General features: G+C 39.2%; 2 protein-coding genes across 4 annotated transcripts; one reads left to right on the top strand and one right to left on the bottom strand.

Moving 5' to 3' along the window:
* Positions 1-3,498: 3,498 nt before the first annotated feature.
* On the bottom strand, positions 3,499-5,855 carry uxt (ubiquitously-expressed, prefoldin-like chaperone). 3 transcript variants are annotated; one of them, XM_060881279.1, is made up of 7 exons: positions 5,743-5,850; positions 5,192-5,240; positions 5,020-5,101; positions 4,864-4,931; positions 4,243-4,350; positions 4,095-4,158; positions 3,499-4,003 (listed from the first exon to the last, which is right to left on the bottom strand). In XM_060881279.1, exons 1-7 carry the CDS (start codon positions 5,813-5,815, stop codon positions 3,941-3,943), a joined length of 507 nt encoding a protein of 168 aa, XP_060737262.1. In that variant the 5' UTR covers positions 5,816-5,850; the 3' UTR covers positions 3,499-3,940. The 3 variants fall into 3 exon arrangements, with proteins under 3 accessions (XP_060737262.1, XP_060737263.1, XP_060737264.1); XM_060881280.1 differs by lacking the exon at positions 5,192-5,240 and having other exon boundaries at positions 5,743-5,855; XM_060881281.1 differs by lacking the exon at positions 5,743-5,850 and having other exon boundaries at positions 5,192-5,590.
* A 504-nt stretch (positions 5,856-6,359) lies between these two features.
* Positions 6,360-12,219, top strand: zgc:86609 (ER membrane protein complex subunit 3-like). Its single transcript, XM_060881166.1, has 8 exons — positions 6,360-6,696; positions 7,981-8,038; positions 8,218-8,311; positions 8,429-8,533; positions 9,032-9,113; positions 9,570-9,649; positions 9,948-10,030; positions 11,509-12,219. Exons 1-8 carry the CDS (start codon positions 6,542-6,544, stop codon positions 11,635-11,637), a joined length of 786 nt encoding a protein of 261 aa, XP_060737149.1. The 5' UTR covers positions 6,360-6,541; the 3' UTR covers positions 11,638-12,219.
* The last annotated feature ends 304 nt before the right edge of the window (positions 12,220-12,523 follow it).

The raw sequence follows: 12,523 nt of genomic DNA, 5'->3' as shown, positions 1-12,523 counted from the left end.
TCTCTCTCTCTCTCTCTTTCTCTCTGTTCATTGGAGTCCCTACGGGGCGCCTGCGTCACGTGACGTCAGTGAAAGAAGAAGGGTAAAAAAAAAAAACAGTGAAGAGATGAAAAGCAGAAGGATGACAATAATGTATTATGCATGTGTCAATCGTGAGAGGACGACAACAAAAAAAGCAAACCTTGCAAGGACAGGACTGGATTCCTGTTTCCCACACTGTACCTGTGCCCAGGTAGCAACAGCAGGGGTGTCAGTACTTTTGCACTCTTGATAAATTAATTGTTTGTAGCTCATATTTACTCCCGACTATTTACCAGCCAGCATGATTAGATTCACTATATGGCTAAAAGTTTGTGGACACCTGATTATCAGCCCTTAATAATAAGTGGACACCTTATTATCATCCCTTAATAGTAAGTCAACAGGACTTTGTCTAATGAGAGGCTTCTGTCCATCAACAGGACTTTGTCCAATGAGAAGACTCTGTCCACCAACAGGACTTTGTCCAATGAAAGGCTTCTGTCCATCAACAGGACTTTGTCCAATGAGAGGCTTCTGTCCATTAACAGGACTTTGTCCAATGAGAGGCTTCTCTCCATCAACAGGAATTTTTCTAATGACAGGCTTCTGTCCATCAACAGGACTTTGTCCAATGAGAGGCTTCTGTCCATCAACAGGACTTTGTCCAGTGAGAGGCTTCTATCCACCAACAGGACTTTGTCCAATGAGAGGCTTCTGTCCATCAACAGGACTTTGTCCAATGAGAGGCTTCTGTCCATCAACAGGACTTTGTCTAATGAGAGGCTTCTGTCCATCAACAGGACTTTGTCCAATGAGAGGCTTTTGTCCATCATGGGGTTTTGCCCAAATAGGGTCTTTTAGCAACATAATCAATGGCAAGTTACATTAGTTACACTAACCAATTGCAATTTAAATGTATTAACAAATGACACATTAAACTTTCTCCATTTAAAGTTCTATTTAAAGTCTGCTCTTCAGAAAGCACTAAGTAGAAACCACGAGTAGTGGATCTGGATTCTGTCTTGAGGACACTGTGTACACATTTGGCAGTCTTAAGTCTGTCACACTGCATTTATGAAAAGTTGAAATTCTTGACTAACATTTTCACTAAGGTGTAAATCCAGCTTATCAGTCTGCATGTGCATGCTCGGTGCATGCATGTTATACACTCAGATGGTCATACTAAACGTGCAATGCACGCTTGTTGTGCAACGAGACCATTTGGACCAGTGCGTCTCTTGTAAGAAAGAAATATTAATCTATTTCAGGAAGCAGGACTTACACTGCTGCCACTATTCAACATCTAGTTTCCATAGCAACCGGATACTAGTGTGACAGCGTATCCGTCACAGTGATGCTGAAGGAGTCGAGCTAAAGCGCGTCGTTCTCTTCCTCATGGCGCAGAAGCAAAAGTTCAGCAAAGGATCGTTTATAAAGATGATACAGTTAATCAGCAACAAGTTATCAACAGCAAGAAATGACCTGATCGGTTTATGATCAAAGGAATTTTCACATTTTCAAGGACGATGAAGATTGGAAGAACGTCTTCAGATTACAAGGGTCCCACTGAAGGAACTGTAATGTCTCCTCTAACATGTAGCGGCACATCTCTCTGTTATACTGTACATAACAAGCTGAATTTTTGCAAGAAAGTTCTATAGGTGTGTCTGTAGTATTTTCTGGTATAGTATAGTATAGTAGAGTACAGTATAGTATAGAGCAGTATAGTATAGTATAGTATAGAGCAGTACAGTATAGTATAGAGCAGTATAGTATAGTATAGAGCAGTATAGTATAGAGTAGTATAGTATAGAGTAGTATAGTATAGAGCAGTATAGTATAGTATAGAGTAGTACAGTATAGTATAGAGCAGTATAGTATAGAGCAGTATAGTATAGTATAGAGCAGTATAGTAATAGTATAGAGCAGTATAGTATAGTATAGAGTAGAGTAGTACAGTATAGTATAGAGCAGTATAGTATAGTATAGAGCAGTATAGTATAGAGCAGTATAGTATAGTGTAGTATAGTATAGAGTAGTATAGTATAGAGCAGTACAGTATAGTATAGAGCAGTATAGTATAGAGTAGTATAGTATAGAGTAGTATAGTATAGAGCAGTATAGTATAGAGCAGTATAGTATAGTATAGAGCAGTACAGTATAGTATAGAGTAGTATAATATAGAGCAGTATAGTATAGAGCAGTATAGTATTAGTATAGAGCAGTATAGTATAGTATAGTATAGAGCAGTACAGTATAATATTGTATAGAATACAGTAAATGTGAAACGTTTAAATTCAAATATATTAACAGTATAAATGACTTAAAAATAATAATAAAAAAAATCATAAAAATAAACTTTTTTTATTTTTTTTTTGGAAAAAGAACATAAATAAAAACAATTTATTTCTATAATATTTTGTAATATATATACATTTTTTAATACCGGGGTGATTCGAAACAAAATTTGCTTGAGGTTTCACACTGCTCATGTACGAGGTGTACAGTAATCGCGGCTCTTCATAATCTGACGTTTCTCTCTGTACATTTCTAAACCCTGTGTTCAGATTAATACAATGCTCGCACAAAGCCTCCTGAAACACAAAGGCAAAAAACCAAGTCAAAGAGAAACAAGAGCAACTTATATGAATATTTTATGGATTTCTCACTGATGGAGAGATGTGTGTTTACTTGCTCCATAGCGTTATTGATTACTGCTCCTATTTTTAATTGTTTCCTTAAACACTACAACTGTTGTTTACACAACACACAGGGTTTCTGTGACTGTACAATACAAAGCATGTGACATGAAGCACGTGCGGTTCAGTTTCTGATTGGGTTTCTGTTGCTAAGCATCTAGTCCTTGGGTGCCACAATGTAAATGCTGTGCTGACTCTGCTTCAGAGCAGGGTTTCTAAACCCTGTACTTCATAACCACACGTCTAAAGTACGAGTGTGAAACAAACCCCAGGCTGCCACTGTTGGGCCCTTGAGCAAGGCCCTTAACCGTCTCTGCTCAAGTCGTGCTGTATCATGGCTGACCCTTCACTCTGACCCCAACCTCCAAAATTGGCATATGCAAAGAAAGCATTTCTCTGTGCTGTTATGTAGATGTGACAAAATAAAATCTTCTTCTTCTACTATCCAGAATTAAATCCAGGGATTTTGAATGATGTCCCAGGGTTATGTCACAGTGAGAAAAGCCCTATTATGTGTGTAAATTTGTATAACAGAAAGTCTTTTTTAATAGACAGTGAGGCAAAGAGGTTCTATATTTTTAATATACAAATTCAGGATATAAATCACAAAATGCTATTTTTGTGAGAATCTGGGTGACACCGCAGAGTGCGATTATAAATCATTTCCTTTTGATTACTGTGTACTGTATGCTCAAGTCTAAATGTGTAGTGGATGTACACGCTGGAAGGATATTAAACAAAAAGTCTGAACGCTTAATTTCAGATCACAGTAAACCTATTCATTGGACTGACACTTTTATTCAAGGTGACTCATGATACAAGCAGAAAACACTCCATGCTTGATATTGTGCTGGGGTTTAAATGAAAAGTAAGAAGGTGTCCAATACTATGCATGGGCGAAATACACAGCACTTAATAATCTGGTGACTAAACCAAGACTCCACATCACCACCAAAGAATATGAGTCATCTATTTTTTTTTTTCTTTCTCATACATCAATTAGTCACCATCTCAGGCAGGGACCTTCACAGTCGCTAAAAGATCACTGCTGTAGTCAAGGGTTTTCAAATTACTTTATTCACACACTGTATTCAATCCTTTGTGTAATGTAACAGTAAAACCTGTTAAGGGAAAAAAGGTGCCGCTGACATACGTATCGCTTTACAGTACAAGCGCCGTGTGTCATGTCTTAAAAAGACCATCACATTGCTGCTAGGGATTTAAAACACCTCTCGTCTCGGCGTCTCGTCAACATCTTTCAGACCCTGTAGTTCCCTTAAACCCTGAGGGAAGAAAAAGATGCCGCACTCATCGTTACAGGTTCATCAGACATAACAAAACAAGCTTCATGCAAACCCAGGTGAAAAGCTCTACCTCCAAAACCAGGCGAATGTGTGCTTTGATCTTCGCTGCATCTTTGGTAAGAATCTCGCTGTATCTGTGGTGAAGAGATAAAAAACAAACAGATGAGTCAGGTGCATGAGAATAAATGTCAGTGATGAAGAACAGAAGAGGATCTCACTCTGTAAGATGTCTGTTTTTTTTCTCTATGAAGGCCAGTGCTTCCGAAAGAGTCAACTCCAGGAAAAACCCGTAGCCAACAGCAACAAGGATTTTGGAGGTATCGGGCCTGAAATTGAGACATTATTAATACAATATTTAGTACTGCAAAAAAACAAAAAATATTATATATATGACATATGAATACAAAGGTGCAGGGGAACATTCTGTCCTTTCCTAAGACATGACAATATAATATAGTTGTGATAAAGTACTGCTATGAGATATGATGAGTATTGTGATGACTTTTTATCACGTTGTTTTATTTATTTATTTATTTATTTTACATTTTATAACAATAAAGCAGTACATTTTCTAACAATTCTATAGAGTTTAAAAGGTAATAAAATGCAGATGATGTTTTAAAGGAATTCAAATAACTTTTTAGTCCTTGCTTTGTGTTTATAGTCCACCTGAAACCTTTGAATGAATTACTTTTACTCATTTGCACTAAAGATATGAGGTTTTATTATTTTTTTTCCTCGATAAGAAGACGCGGGCTCTTGGAGACCTGATCCAACACCACAAACCCGATTCCATCCTAATTATATTGCAGATGTGGACGAATATAAATAGCACTTACACGTGAGCTTGGACGTAGAAATTACACCCGAGATCAACATCAGTCTTCAGCTCTTTGCTTCCAGTTTCCTAAGAGAGGAAAAGAAACCTCTTAGTGACTTGTAAACAGTCTGAAGAGAAAGTCCTAAGAGTAAACGTGTCAGCACTAAAAATGTACCTGTATGCTTTTAATTGTGTTCTTCAGTTGAAGGTACTGTGCTATTTTCTCATACACGCCATCCCTTTGCTCTAAAACCTTTCTAAAAGAAAAAAAATAATAATGATAGAAGGAAGAAAACTCACATACACATTCAAGGAAGCAGTAAAAGTCCATGTTCCTGTAAACTTACTGCAGATCTTGCTTCAAAACATCATTGATAAAAGATTCATACTGCAGCACTTTTTCATTAATGTTAGGATTTCCGGAAGTCATCGTTTGAAGGAAATAATAGCAGAGCAGAGAAGAAGATGAGGATGATGAAGATGAGCTTCGTTATAACAACAGTAGACGTATGTACTAATGTGAAACTGCCATTAATGATGATTATTAGCAAACTTGCAACGGACCATTGAATTTAGAGGAACGTTTAGCATTGATATTGTGACGTTTTTCCCCTTTTTAACCCAAACGCGACATAAATATTGATGCAGTAAATAAAGCGCGTGCCCTATATAGGAATTCAGGTTTGTTGACAAGACACAGGAAATACCCTGACAATCACCCGGAAGTACATACCACCATATAATAAAATTCACAAATAAATGTAAATATATTAATAATACACTCCGTCTTGTGTTTTCTTTTTTCTTCTTCTTCTTCTTTTTCCTTTAAAAGCAAACGAAGAAATACGGCTATTAAGGTGTTTAAATGTGCGTTGCATTAAAAATATAGTCAAGTTACCGACAGCTCTCTGGCAGGATTCGTTTAGCGGAGAGAGTCGACTCCACAAAGGCGATTCCTCGATTCCAAGCATTGAAAATCGAATTGGAGTTGACAATAAACATATTGGCTAATTTAAAGGCTGTTAAAACGACCAACCACATAGTATTATCTAACGGTAGCTTTGTGAATTATAGTGCTAAGTTGGAAGTCCTCATAATTTTAAATGATTCATAATGCTTTATGAAGTTACCTAATTATCACACTGTTTACGTCCTATCCTATTAACTTATCTTTTTGAACGTTTTGGAATTACTCATCTTCTGTAAGCTTTGTGTCTTAACTTTTTTTTTTGTTAATTTTTATTTATTTATTTATTTATTTTGAAGTTCTGGATTTATTTATTTTTTGTAAACGACAAAGAACCGAATCAGAGTCGATTCCAAACTTTTTTTGGAATCGGCGAACACTTTGTTTTGACGCATGCGCATAGCGCTCACGGTACAGCGCAGCACGTGCGACGGCCAAGTCACAAATGGACTCCTGCTGTAAACATTGGCGCGCTACATAGGGGACAACATAAGGGTGTTCAACCGCCTGTCTAGTGCTCTAGGTTTGCATAAAGAACCCATTTGGGATGCAGCCATACAAAAAAAAAAAGTTACAGAAGTTAGCAGTGGTTAAATGGCAAGTTCTTTTAAAAGGCCAATGAGTTTATTGGTTTTTATTTAACTAGTTACCGCAGTCCCACAGGGTTTATTCTTTATCCTAGATAGTTAAACTACGACAGGAAAAAAGTGTTAAACTGCCTCAGCGTAACATGGCAGGACCTGAGCTGCTGTTGGACTCCAGTATCCGTGTGTGGGTCGTGTTGCCGATTGTCTTTATCACGTTTTTAGTTGGAGTTTTGCGGCATTATGTCACCAAACTCCTCCAGAGTGACAAGAAAGTGGAGCTGGAACAGGTGTCTGACAGGTGAGACTCCTGAGTCCTGACTCCTGACTCCTGAGTCATGACTCCTGACTCAACACTGCTAACTCTCTTCAGTAGCTAATGCACGTGCAAAAGAAGCAGTCAATAACTGTACTTGTTTCTTACAGAAGAAGCTCTCTCTCTTCAGTCATAAACATATTTACACGTATTTAAACCAAGAGCGCAGACAAAATGAAGCAGGTTATTGAGTAGGTGGGACACACGCGTGTAAGAGACACGTGTGGATGAAATGACACGTTTATTAACTGTAAAGTTCACCAAGTGTAAAAGGAGGAAGAAAGAATTACGATGGTGGGACAGTGATTGGTTGTTCAGAAGAGTGGTGTTCAGTGATTGGATTTTGGGAACAATGTGGATCAGTGATTGGATGTTGGGATTATTGGGGATCAGTGATTTGGATGTTGGGAACAACAATCGGGATCAGTGATTGGATGTTGGGAACAACAATCGGGATCAGTGATTGGATGTTGGGAACAACAATCGGGATCAATGATTATTTGTTGATAACAACAAATGGGATAGGGGGCACAGTGGCTTAGTGGTTATCACGTTCGCCTCACACCTCCAGGGTTGGGGGTTCGATTCCCACCTCCGCCTTGTGTGTGTGGAGTTTGCATGTTCTCCCCATGCCTCGGGGGTTTCCTCCGGGTACTCCGGTTTCCTCCCCCGGTCCAAAAACATGCATGGTAGGTTGATTGGCATCTCTGGAAAATTGTCCGTAGTGTGTGATTGTGTGAGTGAATGAGAGTGTGTGTGTGTGTGTGCCCTGTGATGGGTTGGCACTCCGTCCAGGGTGTATCCTGCCTTGATGCCCGATGACGCCTGAGATAGGCACAGGCTCCCCGTGACCCGAGGTAGTTCGGATAAGCGGTAGAAGATGAATGAATGAATGAATGAATGAATGAATGAATGAACAAATGGGATCAGTGATTAGTTCTTGGGAACAATGGGGATTAGTGGTTGGTTCTTTTGAACAATGGGGATCAGTGATTGAATGTTGGGAACAACAATCGGGATCAATGATTATTTGTTGCTAACAACAAATGGGATCAGTGATTAGTTCTTGGGAACAATGGGAATTAGTGATTGGATGTTGGGAACAATGGGGATCAGTGATTGGATGTTGGGAACAATGGGATCAGTGATGGGGTTCCTGGAAACAGTACAACTCATACGTGATCATGGATTCCTCAGTTGATCTTCACAATAACAGTCCTGTATTAGCGTTACGTTTTTACGTTGAATCCCTTGTTTCTTTGTTTGCAGCCAAGTATTAATGCGTAGCCGCATACTGAGAGAGAACGGCAAGTACCTTCCCAAACAGGTATCAATCTTCAGATTTCTGTTTAAAACTGAATAAATTGTCAGCAGCTGAATTTTATAGTAGAACGTTTAAGTGCATGATCATTCACAGTGCACAGTTGCAAGTTATTTAGCATTTCTACCACAGTTGGAAATAGCGGATAGGTTTGAATTTTGGTGTCGATTTCTGTCTCCTTACAGTCCTTTGCCATGCGTAAGCACTATTTCAACAATGCAGAAACAGGATTCTTCAAGAAGGTCAAGAGAAAAGTGGTTCCTAAAAATCCCATGACTGGTACTGAACATCTGATGAACCAGAAAGTAGCTTTGCATTAAAATCAGCTCAAAACTATTAATAATGTAAATTACTATCATTATTTATATATAGTACGTGATTGATTTTTCCTTTTAGATACCAGCATGATGACTGACATGATGAAAGGAAATCTCACCAACGTCTTGCCGATGATTTTAATTGGTGGCTGGATCAACTGGGCTTTCTCAGGATTTGTCATTAGTGAGTACTAGAACAGACCTCATGATTCTGTTTTATATTTATTTTCGAAAAAGTGTTTAAAATTTCTGCAGTGTAGCTTTCTCCTCAACGCTCCAACCTAGGCTTGAATTTATCCACTGGTGCATTTCAGCCTGAGAAACGCCCCCTGGTGGGCTCTAGTGCTACTACAGCCAATATTATAAACTGCAGAATAATTACTAAAATGTTCTTACACTACTGTGATTGATGAGAAAACGGGGAAAAAACTCGTTTTCATAAGCAATAATTGGTGATTATATTTCCATAGACATCGTCATGTTGTGTTTTATTACGTACTTAACAAGAATTACATATGAGTTTGTAAATTTCCACTATGCACTTTTGAGTGTCTAAACTGTACGTATTTTTTGAGTGATGTTCACATGAAACATTCTGAAAAAGAAAAAAAAAAATCAGATTTTCAATTGACTGCGGAATAAGATTCAACGTATTATTATTATTATTTTTTTTGGTCTACAGCTAAGGTTCCCTTTCCACTGACTCTAAGGTTTAAGCCCATGCTGCAGAGGGGGATTGAACTGGTGTCACTGGATGCATCATGGTATGTTTTTCAAACTCATTCGATTTGGTTTAATTTCTTCACCTTCTTCAATTGACTGAGGAATAGTAAAGGAAATTGATATTCCATCATGGGGGGAGTCGTGTCCTAATGGTTACAGAGTTTGACTCCTAACCCTAAGGTTGTGGGTTCGAGTCTCGGGCCGGCCACGACTGAGGTGCCCTTGAGCAAGGCACCGAACCCCCCCAACTGCTCCCCGGGCTCCGCAGCATAAACGGCTACCCACTGCTCTGGGTGTGTGTTCACGGTGTGTGTGTGTGTTCACTGCTGTGTGTGTGTACTTTGGATGGGTTAAATGCATAGAACGAATTCTGAGTATGGGTCACCGCACTTAGCCGTATGTCACGTCACTTTTCACTTTCATAACGATGTTAAAGTGAAGCTGACATTATTATTAGCTTTACACATAGTCTGAATCTGTATGTGACTGTCTTGCAGGGTCAGTTCAGCCTCGTGGTACTTCCTCAATGTGTTTGGCCTACGGAGCATGTACTCCCTCATACTCGGACAGGACAACGGTGAGCTCAATCAAGTCCTAACGATCATCATACATCTAAAATAACAGTCACAACAATGTTTGGAAGAGAATCAGAGCTTGTCAGTGTGTATAACAGCTCAACTCAGAAAGCAGTATGACAGGGATGTTCATAAAGCATGCTTGCGAGGGCTGTTGGCATTGCCACAGCTCCTGCATGCACACACACAGAGTTATGTGTCAGGTATAACCCCATCATTCAGGTATTCATCATCAGTCATGCGTGATGGTTATTATAGTCTGAGCAGCTGCCATCGAACTAAATCACTCTTTGTATGCAGCTGCTGATCAGTCGAGAATTATGCAGGAACAGATGACTGGAGCAGCCATGGCCATGCCACCGGACCCCAACAAGGCCTTCAAGGTAACACGTGAATCATATGTGTACCAGCTTGGGAACACCTGTCTGTTGATGCTCACTGTGGACGGATTTCCACCGACACTCAAGACAGATGATAAATCTTCAGGAGTCGGTTTAATAAACAAAAGCGTTGAATTGTTATGACTCGACAACTACAGAAAGGAGTTTGTGCTTCATGGTTTCTTTGTAAGGTGACAAACTGTGTTTTGGTTAAAGGTAACAGAATCTTGCTTTATAGACATTCCGCATCGTTAAAGTTTACTGAAGCAGGTTATTGAGTAGGTGGGACACAGATATGAAAGAGACACTTCTGGATGAAATGTAGTATAAAAAGTATAAAAGGAGGAAGAAAGAATTACGATGATGGGACAAAATGGTTTAGTGATTGGTTGTTCAGAAGAGTGGCGTTCAGTGATTGGGTGTTGGGATTAATGGGGATCAGTGAATGGTTCTAGGGAACAATGGGGATCAGTGATCAGTTATTGGGAACGATGGGGATCAGTGATTGGTTCTTGGGAATGATGGGGATCAGTGATTGGTTCTTGGGAACGATAGGGATCAGTGATTGGTTCTTGGGAACGACAGAGATCAGTGATTGGTTCTTCGGAACGGTAGGGATCAGTGATTGGTTCTTGGGAACGATAGGGATCAGTGATTGGTTCTTGGGAACGATGGGGATCAGTGATTGGTTCTTGGGAACGATGGGGATCAGTGATTGGTTCTTGGGAACGATGGGGATCAGTGATTGGTTCTTGGGAACGATGGGGATCAGTGATTGGTTATTGGGAATGATAGGGATCAGTGATTGGTTCTTGGGAACGATAGGGATCAGTGATTGGTTCTTCGGAACGGTAGGGATCAGTGATTGGTTCTTGGGAACGATGGGGATCAGTGATTGGTTCTTGGGAACGATAGGGATCAGTGATTGGTTCTTGGGAACGATGGGGATCAGTGATTGGTTCTTGGGAACGATGGGGATCAGTGATTGGTTCTTGGGAACGATGGGGACCAGACGTGTTGCTGACAAATCGCTGAGACGTAAAACACCACTGGATGTGCTGTAACTGGAAAATAAGCAACTAATGGGTGTTAATAGTAATTCCGCTTTGTTTAATTCGCGATGCAGCACACCACCTAGTCACTGATTTAGTTTCCTACAACAACACACCCTCAAGGGTTTTGTTTCTTACATTACATTTGGTGAAAGATACAATTAGGATATGGTTATGTTCCTATTTGCACGTTTATAGGCCCATTCATAATGTGAAGGTAAAAGTGCGAAAATATTTCTGGGTTATGATCCTGTTAAATGATTTAACATTTAAAATGACACGTTAAGCTGTGATGATTATAATTAATGTGATGAGATGATTGATATTTAACAATCTCTTGCTTTTTGCTGAAATTCATATTTTCCCTGTTAACTTTACATTTTCCCCTCGTTATGTACTGAGCCCTTCGCTTTAATTGTTGTGTTTCAGAGCGAATGGGAGGCTCTGGAGATCGTGGAACACAAGTGGGCTCTGGAGAACGTCGAAGAGGAACTCATGTCTCGAGATTTGAATTTTCGAGGCTTTTTCAACAAGAATCAAGAAGGAAAAATCTTCTGATTGGAGTTTCAGCACTGAGTTATAAATGCCCACTGATTGATGGTAGTTAATGCACTGTCATGAACACAAACCTCACTAGATTTAGTATCTTAACCACGTTACTAATTATTCTTTCTATGCTGGATAATAATTTTGGTTGATTTGACTCCTTCTGATAAATCTTTAAACGTCAAAACTGGAAGAAAAGTGGAAGAAAACTGGCTCATACTTCAAAGGAGACTTTTTTTTATTGTCTGCCTTTAAATCCGAAGCCAAAAATGAAGTAAATATGAGATCTTTAGTGTAATCTCATGTATGTTTGTTTAAAATCAGTGCGTCTTAATTATTTTTTTGTGTACCGGTGGTGTATTAAACCTCAGCTTCTACGTCGCCTTAATTCATTTCAACGTTATAGCGTTATATTTGAGGTGTTTTTTTCTTTATTTCAGTTACTATTTTTGTTTCATTCTTTCCTCAGAAAAAATATATATAGATATAGAGATTGTTCTCTAATGAGAAATTGAACGTAGCAGATAGGCAGAGTGTCACGTAAAATAAACTTAATAAACACTGCACAGCACTCTTCGGTGATCTGGAAATGAATTTGTGTGTATTTGTGTTTGATGAGTAAGTGAGGAGACACAGCAGGCGCATGCGGACCACAGCAGGCGCATGCGGACCGCTGCATGCATATTTCCTGTGCTGATGAAAATGATTGTGAATCACAGCTTTGTCACAGAGGAAAAAACATTAATGTCTCACAGGTTTATGAATCGACATCCATACAAGCAACGTTTAAACAGTATTTTTGAAGTTTCAATATAGAAACGTTTCTGATAGCGAAACATGTTTTACAGATGAATATTTGCAGGTGATAAAACGTGAGCCGAGTGAATGTGAAACTCCA

The sequence above is a fragment of the Tachysurus vachellii genome, chromosome 11, assembly GCF_030014155.1.
Source record: "Tachysurus vachellii isolate PV-2020 chromosome 11, HZAU_Pvac_v1, whole genome shotgun sequence".
NCBI classification, from domain to species: domain Eukaryota; kingdom Metazoa; phylum Chordata; class Actinopteri; order Siluriformes; family Bagridae; genus Tachysurus; species Tachysurus vachellii.
The sequence above is the reverse complement of the archived record's forward strand: the minus strand, read 5'-3'. Positions and strand labels throughout refer to the sequence as shown.